The 19,568-nt window shown below is 46.7% G+C and overlaps 1 protein-coding gene across 1 annotated transcript; it reads right to left on the reverse strand.

The window, feature by feature from the left end:
- Positions 1–6,925: 6,925 nt before the first annotated feature.
- On the reverse strand, positions 6,926–14,986 carry LOC308413617 (la-related protein 7-like; the record flags this gene model as incomplete). Its single annotated transcript, XM_080908677.1, has 6 exons — positions 6,926–6,947; positions 11,902–12,049; positions 12,126–12,476; positions 12,564–12,657; positions 12,738–12,902; positions 14,975–14,986. The coding sequence occupies 6 exons, from the start codon at positions 14,984–14,986 to the stop codon at positions 6,926–6,928; spliced, it is 792 nt and encodes a 263-aa protein (XP_080764803.1).
- Between the last annotated feature and the right edge of the window lie 4,582 nt (positions 14,987–19,568).

Genomic DNA, 19,568 nt, shown 5'->3' on the forward strand with positions numbered 1-19,568 from the left:
CCTGCCCCCTGACCAGTCTCTGCAGAGCAGCCTTAAAACTGGTAAATTCTGGAAAACTGTAAGAAGTTTTCCAGGACAGACAGGAAAACCCATCCCAATTTCTAGAGCGCCTCACGGAGACCCTGTTACAGTACACTAACTTAGACCCTGAAAACCCAGAAGGTAAACAACTTCTAATGACCTATTTCTTTTCCCAGAGCTACCCTGACATAAGAGACTAGCTTAAGAAGCTAGATAGGGGGCCCCTAACTCCACAGGCAGAAGTCTTGGCGTTGGCCTTCAAAGTGTACCATGGGAGAGATGAAAAGGCTCACAAACAAAAATACTACATGCTGGCTAAGGCTGTCTGACCAGCCCTAGCTACTGTTACAGACTCCTGGTATCCTAGGGCTAAGGAACCACCGGCCCTCTGCTATAGATGTGGTCAACAAGGTCATTGGGCAAAAGCTTGCCCTAGCTTCCACAAGCCAAGGGGGCCATGTCACAGATGCCATCGAGAGGGACACTGGGCTGTAGACTGCCCTTGTGTCATGCAGGACAGAGGAACATCACACCCAAATAACTCTCCAGACAATCTCCTAGGCTTGGCTATGGGTGACTGATGGGGCCTGGGCTCCCTTGCCCCGACCACTGCCATCACGAACAGGGAGCCACGGGGAGCTATCATGGTATGTGGGCGGCCCATCTCCTTCCTCTTGGACACTGGGGCCACTTACTTTGTCCTAATGGAGTTTTGGGGACCCATTTCTCCCTCCCATTTTCCTATTGTCTTTCTTATCAGATCCCACCACTTAGTTACATTTTTAGGGGTGTACCTCTCACCCATTACTTTTTGGTAGTGCCAACATGTCCCGTCCCCTTACTGGGAAAGAGACCTTCTAGCAAAGTTGGGAGCCTCTATTTCCTTTGCTCCCCCTATTCGCCTAAACCTAAGCTCGCCAGCAACCCCTCTGCTTCTCCTCCTAGCCAGTCAACCTGCTAACACAAACATGTTGTTTCCTTTACCAGCTTCTCAGGTAGACCCCTGAGTCTGGGATGTCCAGAACCTCTCTGTTGCTAAGCATCATTCTTCTGTTGTCATTCAATTACTGGACCCTACTAGGTATACAACCCAAGCTCAATACCCTCTCTCCCTCCAGAGTCTCCAGAATTATGTGGCTGGCCGAAGGCTGAGCCCTTACAAGATGGCGCTGGTTTCCAGTGCCATGAATCAGCTAAAGTGTGGTAAACAACCACTGGGCGCATGCGCAGAGTGGTGCGAGCCAAGTCACAGCCCATCCCGGGTCGTCACGATCAGGCCACTAGTGGGCGGCCAATCACACAGCGACACGCCACCCTAGGGGATATAAATTGGAGTGCTTTCTCCTGCCCGGGGTCTTCCTCTTCATGATAAACGCTTTGCTGCAGAAGGATCCTGGTGTTCCGTGTGCGTTCTTGCTGGTGAGACGGTAGCGTGGGACAGAATTAAGCCTATCATTTCTGACCTCTTAAGAAAAAAACTTCTTTGCCCTACCTCTTCCCCTTTAACACCTCTATACTAGCAGTTAAAAAACCTAACGGAACCTATTGCCTGGTTCAAGACCTCAGGCACATCAATTCTGCCCTGGTTCCCCTCCATCCTGTTGTGGCTAACCCTTATACTCTTCTTTCCACTATCCCCTCAGGGACCTCCCATTTCTCAGTCCTAGATCTCAAAGATGCGTTCTTCTCCATCCCTCTAGACGCACAGTCACAGGACATATTTGCCTTTACCTGGACAGATCCTGACACCCATTTCTCTACCCAGCTTACCTGGACTGTTCTACCTCAGGGGTTCTGAGACAGCCCACACTTGTTTGGCCAGGCTCTGGCTTCTGATTTGTCATCCTTGCCTCCCCTCAGATCTAAGATCATACTTTATGTAGATGACCTTCTTGTCTGTAGTCCTTCCTCAGAGATCAGCCAGGATGACACCTCCATTCTCCTAAACTTTCTTTCCAGTCGAGGCTACAGGGTCTCACCTTCCAAAGTCCAACTGTCCACTTCTCAGGTCACCTATCTGGGACTAACAATTACCCCAACCCACAAAGCTATTACCTTAGATAGAAAAAACCTAATTCAGTCCCTAACCGTCCCTTCTACAAAGGAAGAAATTTTATTGTTCATAGGAATAGCCAGCTTTCTATGCTCCTGGGTTCCTTCCTTTTCCCTCCTTTCTCACCCTATATGAAGCAACATTAGGTCCCATCCATGAACCTCTCCTCAAACCTGTTACCAAGCCTTTCTGAAGACTCCAGCAGGCCCCCCTTAAGGCTCCAGCCTTACATCTCCCTGACCTGACTAGTCCTTTCCCTTCTATGTAACTGAAAAAGAGGGATTTGCCCTTGGAGTCCTAGGTCATCAACTGGGGCCATCTTTTGCACCCGTAGCATATTTGTCAAAAAGACCAGATCTAACCATCCAGGGATGTACACTTTTTATTCCTACCTTAGCAGCTTCTGAACTCCTCATCAGAGAGTCAAAAAAGTAACCTTTGGGTTGCCTATAACTGTCTTCTCTTCTCATAACCTGTCACAGCTCCTGTCTTACAAAGGTCTACAGACTCCACCTCCCTCCAGGGTTCTTTCTCTCCAGGTAGCACTAATAGAAGACTCCATACTCACCTTCCAATCATGCCCACCTCTTAACATTTCCAGTCTTCTTACTCCACCAAACAGTAACCACTCCCTGTCTCACTCCTGCACTGAAACTTTAGAATAACTATCACCTCATCCCTCACACACACAGGAGGGCACATTCCCTCAGGCTACCCACACCTGGTATACAGCTGGCAGCTCCTTTCTACATGAAGGGGCCAGGAGAGCTGGCTATGCCATAGTGTCAGACACAGAGGTGGTAGAGGCACAGGCCCTTCCTGCCCTTACCACCAACCAACAGGCTGAATTAATAGCTCTTACCCGTGCTTTTCAACTGGCACAGGGACAATCCCTCAATGTCTACACAGATTCTAAATATGCTTTCCATATCCTTCTGTCCCACGCAGCCATATGGAAGAGCATGGGTTACTTACAACTAAAGGAGGATCAGTAAACAACGCAAACCAAATTATGGCCATGCTAAAGGCCTCCCATCTCCCCACGGCTATTGGGATAATCCACTGCAGGTCCCACCAGACCGATGACTCCATTGTTTCCAAGGGAAATAACCGAGCCGATGAGGTAGCTAGGGCTGCAGCCCTTAGGGGCCTAGGCTCGACTCACCCTCCCCAAGACATTCTTACACTACAGCCCACAATCCCACCTTCACCCCCTGACACTCAACTCTGTCCTATCTTCACCAACTCTTCCATCCTAACAGCCAGGCCTTGTCCCATTTTGTTAAGACCCACCTACAGCCTACTCCTGAAGACTTAAGTTTCCTAAAATCTATCACTGCTTCTTGCAAAATCTGCCAGACGTCAGACTCCAACTCACAATATTGTAGGGCCTCTTTTCCTACCCATCAAGCCTGAGGTTCTCTTCCCAGAACTGACTGGCAACTTGACTTTAGCCACATGCCCACTGTCAAACGAGTCAGATACCTCCTGGTCTTGGTAGACACCTTCTCGGGGTGGGTAGAGGCATTTCCCACAATCAACAAGAGGGCTCAGACAGTCTCTGATCTCCTCCTCTGAGAGATAATCCCCCGATTTAGTGTCCCAGCTTCCTTGCAGTCAGACAATGGCCCTGAGTTTACCTCTCAAATCTCTCAAAACCTGTCTAAGGCTCTAGACATCCCCTGGCATTTTCATATCCCCTACCACCCTCAATCTTCAGGGAAGGTAGAAAGAACTAACAGCTTTTTTAAAACCACCCTTGTCAACCTGTTACAGGAACTTCACCTTGATTGGGTAAAACTCCTACCTCTGGCTCTTTTCAGACTACGAGCTCTCCCCAAGCAACCTCTTCAAGTCTCACCATTTGACCTCATGTATGGGCGTCCGGTCCTAACTCCTGGCCTCTCACCTAAATGCTCTCCCCTCCCAGACCATCTACTCACCCCATTACTTTGCCACCTTTGTTCTCTCCTGTGGAACTTTGCTTACCCACCATCTACCCCGACCACACACTGAACCTTGCCCACTGCCTGTCAACATTGGAGACCAAGTTCTTCTATCCCTTCCAGACAACCGGCCCTCACCCTTCTCTCCTAAGTGGCAGGGACCTTTTGAGGTGATTCTTGCAATGCCTATAGTGGCTAAACTGGAGGGACTCCCTCACTGTCCCATCTCAAACCTTTTATCCCTCCATCTAAACATTCTTCATACACATCAACCCTAACAGGACCGCGCTCTGTCAAGCTCCAGAAGATGTCGAGACCACCCAACTTGTCCCCGGTTCCAGAAAATGAGACCCCATCCTGCCAGTGACATTCAACACCACTGGATTAGGCATGGGCTTCTTATCTTCCCCTTACTGTTTGTTTTTATCCAGGGAAGCCCATATATCTAGAGAATTGAGGTTCAAGAAACTTCTGTAGATAACAAACAGTCCTTCCAAATAGGTTCAGGAAACTGCTCCATGGCCGGATATCAAGAACCGAATCAAATCGCTGTCGTCCCTGTGTCGGTCATCCCATCCAAGTACTATGATCTCTCTACCTGCTTTCTCTTTGACCAGACAGCAGATGATTGCAAGAAATGGCCAGATGAGTATGGGGGCTGCCCATATTGGTCTTGCCAGATACACATCCTAGGATCACGGCCCCACCACTTCTTCTACCAACAACGCAAGACGCTCTTTTTCTACATAGAAGATCCATGGGGGGGGGGGCTGGAGAGATTCAACGGATGTAGGCTCAGCAGTCTCTTTGTCTTTTGAGACCCCCTTTTGTCCCTGATCTTCATACCTGGCTTCCAGAAAGATGTTTACAGGATCTTTGATTGTTAACTTGCTTGTTACCTGTCTCAGAACTGATGTAATCTTTCTGCATGTAAATAAAGTGGTTTAAAATAGAAAAAAAAAAAAAAAAAAAAAAAAAAAAAAAAACAAGCCTTAAATCTGTCCGAAGTCATGTTGTAATCTTTACTAATATTTTGTTTTTTCTTTCAATCCTCGCTCCGGCCCTGGAGAACCTGTTGTTGGACACCAATACCCATTGATTGATTACTCCTGGAAGGAGTTTGTCTCTCCAGTGCCCTGGCATTTATAGCTTTTACCTGAGGGATCACGGTAGATTGTCCTGAAGCTGTTTGTATTTTAATGTTAATTAGACTTCCCCAAGAAGGGCTGGCTTAGTCACGTGACTCCAACTGAACCTTTCCATTTTAGTTAGTAAAATAAAGGAAAGACAGTGACTGGGCGGGGCGAGGGAAGTGGAGATGGCAGAGAGCTCTGAGGAGGTCAGAGGACAGAGGTTAGAGATCATGGCAACATGGAGCTTACCAAGAACCAGCTGGACCCAGGTGGAATTTATTGGTGTTAAAAAGCTATGACCATTGAGGATTTTACAGGTCTAATATCTCATATAGAAGGGCAGTTTGTATCTTTGTCTATTTGATGCAATCTTGTTGTGTAGAGGATTTGTGGATTGAGTTTTGAATATATAAACCTGTATGAAAAGCTATCAGGCTGTAGAGTTGTGTTTGTGTGGGATTTGGGGGTACAAAAATACCCCGGGACAGAGTTGGAGAATAGGTGGTAGAAAACCTCCAAGGGAAGGGAGTTTCACGGACGAGTTGGGCCGTGTTGGCAGCTCAGACTGGGTGCCAGAGTTGTGTGGGGCTCCGTCAGGTCAGGCCTGAGGAGTGAGACCTCAGGGCTTCTAAAAAGATAAACCATTTTTTTATTTCTTAATATTTACTGCAATAGATCACATCCTAAACATTCTAGATCTGAAAGTGGATAGGCCCATGTGAGTCTGCCTACAGCACGCAAGATAAGATGTTTATAAATAGATAAGAAAACACTAGCAGCTAATGCTGAGCTGTGGCTAAAACCTGTGGATTCCAGTCTCTCCATGGGAGGGATGGCATTATCTCTAACTATCTGAGCTTTGAGACCGTGCTGCTAACTCTCCTACGTTCCAGAGTCAACTGGACAGAAAGTGAGGTTCCGGAAGCCAGACTGACATCGTACGAGGACATTTTTCTGAGCAACAGCTGCTTTGAATGGGAAATCATCTCATCCCAAGGCATGAAGAGGCTGGTGGGCAAAAGACAAGACTAACAGGAAGCTGTAATGACTTATCTTTAAGGTCACACAGACTGAAAGGTAAGGAAGACAGGAAGGTTTTCCTGCTGGACTCTGTAGTTTAGGAATGTATGCATAAAATGTGGGGATGCCTACCCTAGCTTGTTTCTCCTTCGGGGCCAAAGGCACACAGAGTGACCGAGACATCTCACTGTTAGCTTTTCTGGTGTCCTGTTCCAGACCTCCAAAGGGCACCTGTAAGTCTCTAGTTATTGTCCTAAGTCTGAAGTCACCTTGACTTTGAGGAACAGCAGAGTCTTCAAGACGGATCTCCAACAACTCCCACCACTAAAGGAAGAGCGGCCATCTCCTGAGAACCTGTTTTTCGCCTGTGATGGTTTGAATATGCTTGTCCAAGGGAGTGGCACTATTAGAAGGTGTGTCCCTGTTGGGGTAGGTGTGGCCCTGTCATAGGTGTGTTACTGTGAATGTGAACTTTGAGACCCTCCTTCTAGAGAAGACTTGCAATGGTCATGGTATAACAGGAAAGCTGTAACTAAGACAATCCCTTAAGCAAATACACCCAGCAACCACATGGTGGCTCACGACCATCTGTAATGGGATCTGATGCCTTCTTCTGGTGTGTCTGAAGACAGCCACAGTGTGCTCATAGACATAAAATAAATACATCTTTAAAAAAAAAGATACAAGGATAAAGTTATAAGCTAGTAAGGGACTGATCCAAAGCTTTGGCCTAGGCAATTATTTATGAAACATTAAGTCTCAGAGCCATTATTTCTGGGAACAGAAAGGACAGGTGGAAAAACACAAGGTTACAGATGACATTAAGTACACACTTAGTGCACACACACATATGTGGGCAAAGGGTGGTGCACCCCTTAACCCTTTTACTGGAGGCATATGCCCTCTGGTTGCTGAATTTCAAGCCAGCCTGGTCTACATAGTGTGACCCTGACTGGAAAAGTCCAACCTGCCAGGCTATGGTGGTGTGCGTGTTTAATCCCAGCATCAGGAGGCAGAGGCAGGTGAATCTCTGAGTTTAGGGGCAGCCTGATCTACAAAGCAAGTTCCAGGGCAGCCAGGGATTCACAGAGAAACTTTTTGCCTCAGCACTTGGAAGGCAGAGGAGGTGGATCTCTGAGTTTGAGGCCAATCTGGTCTACAGAGCCAAGTTCTGGAACAGCTAGGGCTACACAGAGAGAAACCTTGTCAAAAAAGCCAAAACAAAAGTCTAGTTTTGGGTTGGAGAGATGTCTCACAGATTAAAAGCCCTTATGGCTCCAGAGGAAGACCCTAGTTTGGATCCCAGCTTACACATGGTGGCTCACAGTTGCTTGTAAATTTAATCACAGGGGATCCAATGGCCTCAGTGGACACCAGAGTTCATGGACACACTCAGAGACACATATATACATAGGAAATAGCAGCTGTCAGAGCTTTTGTCTAGGGTGAATCATTATAGGCTTCAGTCTTTTCAAGTTAAAGATCTCTTGGGGCTCCTCTGGCTTTGTTCATTGTATTGAGTCCCAATCTCAGCAGCGGCTGACCTGTGCCCGCAGGCTGTCAGGGAAGCATGTTAATTTCCTGACCCCATCATGATTCTCTTTGGGATATTAGTTGCCACAGCCAAGGTCTGTGCCAAAGGAACCCTCCCATGTTAGCAAGGCTGCAGAGCTCAGGGATCCAGCATCTTTCTGCTGGTTGTGGCTTAGCTCCTGGGATAGGTGACCGTCTGTACAACATTTCAAATTCCAGTGACTTATAGTATCTAGGCTCCTATCTATTTCTTTTCAAAACACTATGTAGGGCTGGAGAGATGGCTCACTGGTTAAGAGCACTGACTGTTCTTCCAGAGGTCCTGAGTTCAAATCCCAGCAACCACATGGTGGCTCAGGACCATCTGTAATAAGAACTGATGCCCTCTTCTGGTGTGTCTGAAGACAACTCTTTAAAAACCACTATATAAATGAATATGATGGTGGGTGGGTTTCATGTAACCCTGGATGTCCACTCTGCATGTAGACCAGGCTGGTTTGGAATGCACAGAGATTCCTCTGCGCCTTTGTCTCTCGAATGCTGGCATTAGTACTGTGCATCTCAGTACCTGGCTATTGAATTTTATTTTGAGATAGGGTAGCATGTAGCCCAGGCTGGCCTCAAATTAATTCTCTTTCTTCCACCTGCAAGATGTTGCTGGTATTACAGGCAGACACCATAGTTTTGGCTAGTTTTGGCTCTTTGCCACTGCGAACACTGGCCAGGTAAGAGCTCAGTCTTCTGGAACTGTCAGTGCTTCTTCTGGGCTCAACCAGGTTCAGGAACCACCCAAATCCTTAACCTAGGTTCTCATTCCTTAGTCAGCTTTGGGAAGTGACTGGGGCTGGCAAAGCTGCAGTGTGTAAAAGCAGCCACCGGGAGGCGACAAATGGTAACAGGGGACCAAGGAAGCATGCGCTCTGAAGGACTCAAAGGGCTAGGAGAGGGCTAGGTGGCTATGGCTTGGTTGGCATCCGTAAGCATTGTGGGGTGAAGAGCCATAACAGATTGGGGTACAGCTGTAATCCCAGCATCGGAAGGAGGTGGGATCACTGGTTTGAGGTCAACCTGAGCTACAAAACCAGATTGTGTTTCTTCTGGCTGGAGACATGGCTGAGCGTTTAAGAGCATTGCCTGCTCTTGCTGTCCCTGGCTGCATTCCCAGCACACACACTTGGGAGCTTACAAGCATTGGTAACTCACACAACAAAATAAAACACAACACACATAAAACAAATAGACCTGAAACAAAACAAGACCCACACACCAAGCCAGGGCTGGGAACGAGGCGTGGTGGTGCGTGTATGTGATCTCAGCACTTGGACGGCTGAGGCAGAAGAATCACCGTGAGTTCCAGGCAGAAAAGCCAGGGCTACAGAGTCTCAAAAAGAAACAAGCAAGCGAACGAAATGAAAGGTTGGAGATGTAGTTCAGTGGTAGTGCCTGGCCCTAGGTTCTAGTCTTATCTCCACTCAAAACAAGACAACAAAATACCACAACTGGGGTCTGAGAAATGGTTCTTTTGGTAAAGTTTGCTCTGCAGGCATGTGAGTCTGGATTTCCAGGACCCTTACTAAAGCCAGGCATGATTTGCATCTATGGTCCCATAGCTGGGGAGGTGGAGAGAAGGGAACCTTTGGGGCCTACTGGCCAGCTCAGCTAGCTGTGCTAATAACCCTCAAAGGTTCAGTGGGAGAGCTTGCTTTGAGAAGTAACGTGAGCCCCAGCCCCCACATGCATGCACACATGTTCCCCCAGCTGCCCACCATGCATGCGTGCCCTCCCTAACTCACACACAGGGAGACACAGCGGGAGAGAAGGAAGGAAGGGGGGAGGGGGAGAGGTCATCTCATGAGATTGTCAATGGCATCATGTACTCCCCGTACTTATGGAGGTGGAAGGAAAATGGGCACCTCAGAAGATGTCCTATCCCAGCTATAGGTCTTCCTGTCCCTGGCCCTTGCTAGCCCTGCTTATTGGGGGAAAAATGCTCAAGAATTTCTAAAGGTATTTTTAAAATCAGGACAACTAATCTTCAATCTTTCACCCTTCCCAGCTGGATGACTTTGTTTCCTGGCCTGGGGTAGGCTGGGAGGTTTGTAGAGAATGTTCAGCTCTGTCCTGCATTTCTTCGGATGGATTCATACTGTGTAGTCCAATCTAGCCACCAATTCATGATCCTTCTGCTTGTAGCAGAGCCCCTGCCTAGAATCCTCCAGTGAGGGGCTGGGGGCGTAGCTCAGTGGAGCTGGGGGCGTGGCTCAGTGGTAGAGCCCCTGCCTAGAATCTCCCAGTGAGGGGCTGGGGCATGGCTCAGTGGTAGAACCCCTGCCTAGAATCCTCCAGTGAGGGACTGGGGGCGTGGCTCAGTGGTAGAGCCCCTGCCTAGAATCCCACAGTGAGGGGCTGGGGGCGTGGCTCAGTGAGAGCACTTGGATGGAACAGGCTCCTGGTTCAATCCCTAGACCCATGGGGTTGGTGGATGGTGGAGAAAAGAAAAAAATGTCTTAAATTTGACCTCTTATCATTTCCCCACCATGAAACATGGGTCATAGAAGATTGCAGGAGCTTTTCGACAATAAACTATTAGTCCATTGCTCTTGAACTAGAACTTGGTTGTTTACATCTTTTCTCTGTCGTCGATGGGATTAGACAGGACCACTGTGCTGGCTGTGGTGTGTGTGTCTGTGTTTGTGTGTGTGTGAGAGACAGTTCTCACAAAATACTAAAAAGAAACACCATGTCAGGAGTTGGGGGGCTCCTGTCTCCACTCCTTCTTGGGTGAATACCTACATACGAATCTTAGGTTCCAGGAAGTTCTTAGATGTCCACGGGAGAAGTCATGGTTTTCATTGTGGTTATGACTTGGCAGGTGTCATATACAGAAACTCACCAGATTGTACGTTGTAGCTATACACTGTATGATTCCACTGAGTGAAATGTGCAGAGCAAGGGAGACCCCACACAGACACGCGGGTACATGGTTTTGGGGTTGGGAGCTGGCAGTGAGTGGTTCAATGAGCCTTAGGGTTTCTTTTGGGTAAGAAGAGAACATCTGTAATTGCTGCTGATGGCTGCAAGGCACTGGGACAAGTGGAATTACTGAAGTGTGTGTGCGTGAGTGTGTGTCTTTGAAACAGAGTCTCAATCTATATCCCAAATTCATGGCAATCATCCTACATTGGCATCCCAAGTACAGGCGTCGCCCACCACGTCTGACTTACAAAAGCGAATGCTACAGTTGATAAATTGTGTCTCAGTTTGTGCCACAGAGATATTTACTTCAGATCTGTGCGTCTGTGGTATATCAATCACATGTGATAAAGCTGTGTAAATGAGGGTGTGGAGAGATGGCTGTCGGTTCTTTTAGCTGCTGTGTTGTCCTGTGCTGACATGGTTTATCTCCTGGGAGCTCACTGATCTTTTTGGGTAGGTATAGTGAATAGTTTTTCAAAAAACCTGGGATGTTTTCAGCTTTGCTTCTAAAAGAGTGTTTTGGGAGATAGGGTCTCGCTCTGTAGCCCATGCTGGTCTTGAGCTCAGGACAATCCTCTGGCCTCAAACTCTGAAAGTGTTAGGATTGCACATGTGAGCCACTCCATTTGGCTTCAGGTCTTAGAAACCTTTTTCTGCTCATTTTTCCCCCCTGCCACGCTCCCGTTATTCCCAATGGATGTATTTGTTCGTCTTTTAAATATTCTTTTCTCTCTCTGTTCTTTATACTACATAATTGCTCCCTTGAAGTTTGAATAACACTTTCCTGTTATTTCAGATTGACTGTTGGATCCTCTAGAAAACTTCTGTGATTGCTAAAGAACCTCTATTTCATGCTAGGCATCGATCTTGGTACCTACAAGCCATTTGTCTCTGACTCCAGTCCTCGGAAGATAAATTCCCAGTGACCTAGTGACCCAGTGACCCAGTGACCCTTAACCCAAAGTGTGCAGTCATGGCTATCTCCTTGTTCTATGACTAACTGCTTTCTTTCCTTCTGTAACTTCCTTACACATACACCCAAAGATTGTTCTGAGTCGCCTTAACCACCTTACTTGGTAGAACAGAACACTTTTGCCTGCTTGTGTAGATACTGAAGGTTTTCATCTTTAAAAGTTCTTCTCCATCTCTTAGTTTTTGCAGCTAATCAAAAGAAATCTTTTTGGAACTGGGTCAGGGGCCTCGGAGAATGGGTACTTACCTGGACAGCACTCTCAACGGAATGACCTCCTCGCCCATTTTATGTCTCTCCTTATGTTTCTTCTCATGCTTCCTCTTCACCTTTGAGAGTGAGTCACCTTTGCTGTCTCCCGTCTCCCTCTCCTCTTCGGTAGAGCAGAATTCTAAGTCTAGAAAAGATTCCCGTAAGACCGATGTTGTGAAGTACTTAAAACCTTTGTGTAATAATCCCCACTGCCATGGTACCTCTGTTCTCTTTGGAGACCTCAGCGGCTTGGCCAACACTATCCTTCTGAGCCCGTTTCTTCACTTTCGGCCTTGGGGGGAGGCAGTCTTCGTCCTCGGCGCTGCTCCTCTCCCTCTTCCCTGCCCTTGCTTCAGGTAAGTTCGATGTTTCAACCTTGTCCCGCTTTTTCTTTTTCTTTGCAGGTTGCTTTGGAGCTTCAGGAGTTTCTGCCTCCGAACCCTCAGAGGCAGTTCTTGGTCTCTTTGCAGCTTTACTGACTGAGCTGCTGCTGTCCACAGCTAACTCTTTAGCCTGCACACCCTCTTCCTTCTTTATTCTGCCCTTCTTCTTTTTCCTCTTTTTCTTCTCTTCTGTAACAACATCATAGTTAGATTGTCCTAGTAAATAATAAATCCATGACAGCAATAATAACTGATGCTGTTACAGTAAGCACTCACCAGCTACTCGTAAGGAGGGGATGGGCTTATTTTTCACTGTCTTGGGGAATATGCCAGGCTTTCTAGGTGCTTCTTCTGGTGGGTTGTTCAGAAACTGAAACAATTGCGCAAAAATTCAGTTTTCTTCTAATCGTGTCTTGTGTTTATTTTTCAGGGTCTAACAGGAGTACGCACCTCAATGGCTTTTGCTGCTTGCTCTTTTGTTTCAAACTCCACAAAGGCAAATCCCTTAGGATCCCCAGTAGACTTGTAATGTGGAATACTTATGTAAACCACATTGCCACATTTCCCAAATACTCTCTCAATCCAGCTATGGGTAACATTTTTGGGGAGTAACTCCTGAAATAAATAAAATAGTATCAAAGTTCCTGCATTTTTAACCAATAAAATGGAAACTGGAAAAAAAAAAAAAAAGAAATCTTTTAATTATAATGGACTGTGTCTCTGGTCTTTTCCCAGGGCTCACAAACTCAGACGTGACTCTGTTTTATTTTTTTCAGTCCCATCTCAGCACATTTGTTCTATTTTTTTAAGATTGTCTTATTTTGTTTGTGTGTTTGCGTGTTTGAGTGCATGAATGTGCACGTTGCTGTGTTTATCTGAACAGATACCCTCTGAGCCCCGAGGCATAGGATCCCCTGAAGTTAGGTTCTGAGCAGGTGTGAGCTTCTCCACGTGGGTCCTGGGAGCTTCAGTTAGATGCTCTGCAAGAGCAGTAAACACACTCTCCAACACTGGCCATCTCTTCATCCCTGAGCAGTAAACACACACGTTAACCGCTGGGCCATCTTTCCAAACACTTTAAAGGTTTATTTTATTGTATGTGGAGTGGAAATTTCTGGGTTCTTTGGACACTCAGCTGTGTCACGTGAGGTTTTTCTGGACGCTGTCTTTCTAGAAGGCATGAGTTATTTTTCTGGAAGCTGCCCTGTGAGAGGATGTTTTGCTGAAGCAGACACTTGGGATGTTTGGAAAGGGTATCAGTAAACCCTGCAGACAGTGAGAGGATGCTCTTGTGTTGCAAACACTGGGCAATGCTTTGCTGGTCCTCACTGGTCTTCACTTTATAGAGAGAAATGCGCCAAAGAACTTGTGTATTCTGCTGACTCCTGCTGACTCGGTGAAGTCTTTCCGTTTCTGCTGGACTGAGCCAGTCTACTGATTCGTGTTTGGTGTTCGGTATTGGACTAGACTGCTGATATCCTGACAACATAGGTTGGAGTCACCCTAAAGAGCTACTTCTGAACAGGTCCGCAACCCCCTTTTCCTATTAACCTTCTTTCTCCATACCTCTGGTTGGTGGGCTAAAGGGAGGGTTGAAGTGTTTAAGAACCCTAAGTAAAACAGGTTTAGAAAAATCTAAGCCTACAATTATGTGTCTCCTGGCTTGTCTCTGTATACAGATGTGCATGTGAGCACAGCATTTGAAAAATGCCAGAGGTGTTGGATCCCCTAGAGCTGGAGTCAGAGTGTCTGTCACCCAGTGTGAGTGTTGGACTGCTTGTGGGTTCCCTGGGAAAGGAGTGTGCACGCTGAGCTGCTAAGCAGTCTCTCCAGGTCTCCATTTTTATAATGTTTTAAAAATAATTTTACAACATGTTTACACATTATATTAATTTGATTGTAATCAATTTAATTGCAATTAATTTTGTAACTACGATAATTACAAAAAATGTTTCTTTATTGTTACTTTTGACTTGATCATATTTTCTTTTCACTGCTTTATTCATTTAAAGAAACCTAAACACTGTTTAAGATGTACAACAATTTTGGAAATCAATCTGGCTGTTTCTTAGAAAATTGGAAATAGCTCTATCCTAAGACCCAGCTATATCACTCCTGAACCTATACCCAAAAGACACTCTACTATATCACAAGGACATGTTCTCCACCATGTTCATAGTGGCTTTATTCATAATAGCCAGAAACTGGAAACAAGCCAGATGTTCCTTAACCAAAGAATGGATACAGAAAATATGGATTTTTTTTTTTTACATGATGGAATACTATTTGGCTATTAAAAACGAGAGCATCATGAATTTTGCAGGCAAATGGATGGAACTAGAAAATATCATCCTGAGTGAGGTAACCCAGACCCGAAAGGACATGCATGGTGTTGAGGTCTATGCCCCTTAGCATAGCTGCAGCCATTTTGTTCCCTGCCCCCCAGCTATTTCATATTGTTGCTGTAACATGCCTGCCAGTCACTGACACAGAAAAATAACTTGACTCAGAGCAGGGGCATATTGATCACATATCCTGTTATGTTCTATAGATTATGAAGTTTGTTAATCTTAAGAAATTCCACAAAGCTTTATGTAGGACCCATCACATTAAAGGTCAGTATGAACTGTTATGTCTAAAATGGCTTGAGTCAGGACTAACCACTGGGCAGCCCTTCCTGCACCTACGTATGAGCTCATTATGGGTTTTTTGTGGGGTTTTTTCCTTTATAAGCTGACAGAGAAGAGATATTTGGGGACATAGCCTCAGCTACAACCCTGATGGATCAATATCAGGGTGTGCATTCAAACCATCCCTGTCTGACTGAGATCCATGTTCATGAGGTTTGTGGGGCAACTTATGGACCCCAACACATGGTGTGTACTTACTGATAAGTGGATACTAGCCATAAAGTAACAAAACACCCATGATGCACCCCACATACCCAAAGAAGTTAGATAAGAAAGCCCAAGCAAGGATCTTTGAATCACACTTAGAAGGGGAAACAAAATAGTCATAGGAGGCAGAGGGAGGGAGAGCGGGGTGGGAGAGGGGAGGGAGAGAGGGATGGGGAGGCAGGATCAGGTTCAGGGAGAGACAGGAGAGAGGCCCAGAGGGCCAGGAGAATAAATAGAAATCTGCAGCTGCAGGGGTGGGGTAGGGTATGGGGTGAGGGGCAGGGAGGGGAGAATCTCTAGGAAGTCCCAGAGTCCTGGGATAGGGGAGGCTTCCAAGAGTCAATGCAGATGACCTCAGTTGAGATGCCTAATAGTGGGGACACGGAACCTGAAGAGGCCACCTCCTATAGCCAAGCAGGACCGCCAGTGGAGAGATTAAGGACACCAACTCACGCACACAACTACACAACTTTTGAACCAAAATTTATCCTGTTTAAAAGAAATTCAGGGATGGAGCAGAGACAGAAGGAATGGCCAGCCAATGACCGGCCCAACTCGAAACCCACCCCATGGACAATCACCATTCCCTGCATTATTAATGATATCCTGTTCTGCTTGCAACCGGAGCCTAGTGTAACTGCTCTCCGAGAGGACATCAGTGGACTAAGACAGATGTAGACACCCACAGACATTAGGAAGAGGTCAGGGACTTCTATGGAAGAGTTGGGGGAAAGATCAAAGGTCCTGAAGTAACTGGGACGCCCACAGGAAGACCAACAGAGTCAAGAAACCTGGACGGCTGTGAGCTCTCAGAGTCTGAGCCACCAACCAAACACACGAGCTGGAACATGAATGGCCCTTGGCACATATGTGGCAGACAGGCGTCTCAGTCTTCATGGCCGCCCTGTCTGGTCTCAGTGGGAGAGAATGCACCTAACCTGTCAGAGACTTGAAGTGCCAGGATTGAGGGGGACTGGGGGTGGACACCCTCTCAAAGGAGAAGGGGAGTGGGGGATGGGAAGAGGAGCAGCGTTTGGGATGTAAATGAATAAATTAATAATAAAAATGAATGACATTGTGTGTGTGTGTGTGTGTGTGTGTGTGTGTGTGTGTGTGTGTGTGTGTGTGTTGGATTGCAGGGTTGCACCACATCACGCTTCATGGATGCTCTTCCTCCATAGTGGCTCCATGTGTACCCCCTCTCTACTGTTTTTATTTTTTAAACTATAAATGTATATATATATATATATATATGTGCGCATAATATATACACATATATACCACAATTTTGAGAATGATTTTCTTCAAACATAAGGAATATGCAGAAGAGAGGCTTGAAAAGGTTGTAAGAACCAGGGGTGGTGGGCAATTTTTTAAGAAACAGCGTTTTCTAGACTCAAGGCAGGCACACATATGAACTCAGAGACCGTGACAGCGTCCGTAGGCCTGTACAGCTTAGGCAGGACTCAGTCCCTGCGTGGAGGAGGAACAGTGGGCACAAAGTCCCACCCCTAGCCAAATGCTATTCATAAATGACAGCCTCTAGCAGAGGGAAATTCTTCCATGGAGTGAAACAGAACACACATCAACCTCGCTCCAGGGCACGCCCCATGCTCAGGAGTAGTTGGTTAGCACAAATTGGACTCCTTGTTTCTATTTTAGTGCCTCTTCCCCCAACCCTATTTCCTTCCAACCGCTTGAATCAGGGTTTCTTTGTGTAACAATGTTTCCTGACCTGTTGCTTTGTGGTTCCTCCTGCCTCTGCCTCCTGAGTTAGGAGACTACACACAGAAAACCAAAGAGCATTGTTAGGCTCCACCTGGAACTCTCTTCACAGAGCCACAGAACCCACATCCATCCCATCCCTAACCCCACCCCAGTCACCCTTGCTCATGCTCTGACCTTCGGGTTCCAGCCAGGAAGGCGGAGTTACACGCTGGAAGAGGTTTAATTGGCTCTTTATTTAAGACAGTTCTTATTAGTGGGTCCCCTGGGGATTGAGTAAGGACTTGGGTGGGACATCTGAGGTTCCAGGAATGATATTGTAACTGCAGCTTCCCAGGGGTTGGGAAGAAAGGCGGCTACTTATATAAGAAAGCTGGAGTCGGTTCTGAAAGGTGCCAAAAAAGGAGCAGGAGCGGTGGAGAGAGCTGTCAATCAGGACCTCTGAGCAGGTGGAGGCTGGGGTGGCTCTCAGCCGAAAGCCCTGCTCAGAGCTCCAGTTACCAGCTGTGGGAATGTAAGTGTGACAGCTGAAGCCAAAGTGGAGGGTGAAGGGACAGAGGCCTGAGTCAGGGGAAACATCGACTATGGAGCACCTGAGGTGAAGAGCCACCAGGCAGGGGGCTGAAGACCGGTACTCATAGCATCCCATGGCATGGTTGTCAGAGGGGGATTCCCTGGGTCAGAAGCAACAACCTGACCAGAGGCGTCTTAGAACTGAGTTCTCAAGCTTCTCCTAGTGAGTGTCAGGCTGGGAAAAGAAGGGATACTAATCCTTCAATATCCTCCTCTTGGTCTCCTTCAACCCCCAACCGTGGCTGAACACAGAGCCTCCTGAATATTGGTCAGAGCTCTACCACTGAGCCACGCCCCCAGCCCCTCCCTGGGGTATTCTAGGAAGGGGCTCTACCACTGAGCCACGCCCCCAGCCCCTCACTGGGGGATTCTAGGCAGGTCCTCTGATACGGAGTTGTATTTCCAGTCTTTGTTTTCTTTTGGGCTTTCTTTTTTTAATTTGATTTTTTGTTATCTGTTTTTTTTTTTTTTTTTTGTTTTTTTTGTTTTTTTTTTGAGACAAGATCTCACTATACAGCCCCGGTTGGCATGGAACTTGATGTGTAGCTAAGGCTGGGTTGCCACTCAGAGATCAGATCCACCCGCCTCTGCCTCCCAAGTGGTGGGATTAAAGGCTTGCACCCCCATGGCCAGCAATTTTCCCTTTTGCTATCCTCTTTTTTGGATGGGGGCAGAGGAGGTTTGATACAAGGTTTCTCTGTGTAGCCCTGGCTGTCCAGAAACTCACTCTATAGGCTAGCCTGGCCTCAAACTCAAGAGATCCAAGATCCACGTGCCTCTGCCTCCCGAGTACAGGAAGTTATTAAGAGCCTGTGCCACTCTGCCCAGCATTTAAAAAAAAAATAAAAAGATAACAATCAAAAGTAGAAAAAAAAAGTCTCCCTAAGTCATTCAGTTTGATTTTGCACTCAGAAATTCACTCTGGCTACAGCCAGGTCGACTTTGAACTTGGGATCATCCTACCTTAGATCTCCAACTACCCGGGATTGTGAGACTGTACTAAGAGGACTAGTGGGGTTTTGTTGTTGTTGCTTTGTTTTTCCTGTTATGTAATAATTTCTTTTTAAATTAAATTTTGTTTGACGGTTTTGATCAAATCATGCACCTTTGGTTACTGCTCCCTCCCGTCCTTTACTTCCTCCATCCCGGCCTTTTTCCTTTTGACTCACAGCTCCCTTAAATTCACAATTCTCCCTCTAGCACCTAGATGTTTTAACAAGCGCTCTAGTTTGAGTTCATTGTTCGTTCTGAGAATCACAGGTGTCACTTGGAGTTTGACTCTAAACGAGGCACTGTTCTGAGAGATTTTATCTGTGAATTCACCGAGTCATATAACAGCACTATAAAACAGTAGTTGCCCTGGTGAGCGAGAAAGCATAGGGAATAGGTCTTTTGGCTTGGGCTATTCCCGTAACTCTAGGCTTTCCCCAGTGCCCAAGTTCCCAAATAACAACTTGGTGGCTTATTACTTATGAATTAATGCCTAGACCTTAAACGAGGCTTGTTTCCCAACTAGTGTGCACTTAGATTAACCTGGTCTGTACCACTTTATATCCAACACATGACTGGTTACCTCTCCGCAGTTTCATGCCTGACTTCCTCAGCCTGGTGGTGAATCTTCTTGATTCTTTCACAGAGTTCCTATCCCCCTGGCATGTCCCACCTTCTAATCCTGCCTCAGCTTTTCATGGACAGGTGATGCTATCACAAGAGATTATCCTGACCTCTTTAACAGTACTGCAGTGGATCACCTGAGATGCTGTCATTTGTACCTAGTGTTTTAGGGTTTCACTGCTGTGAACAGACACTGTGACCAAGGCAACTCTCATAAGGACAACATATAATTGGGGCTGGCTTACAGGTTCAGAGGTTCAGTCCATTATCATCAGGGCAGGAGCATGGCAGCATCCAGGCAGGCCTGGTGCAGGAGGAGCTGAGAGTTCTACATCTTCATCTGAAGGCTGCTAGCAAAACACTGGCTTCCAGGCAGCGAGGGTGAGGGTTTTAAAGCCCACATCCATGGTGACACACCTACTTCAACAAGGCCACACCTCCAAATAGTGCCACTCCCTGGGCCAAGCATATT

The sequence above is a fragment of the Micromys minutus genome (assembly GCF_963924665.1).
Source record: "Micromys minutus genome assembly, chromosome: 32".
NCBI lineage: Eukaryota > Metazoa > Chordata > Mammalia > Rodentia > Muridae > Micromys > Micromys minutus.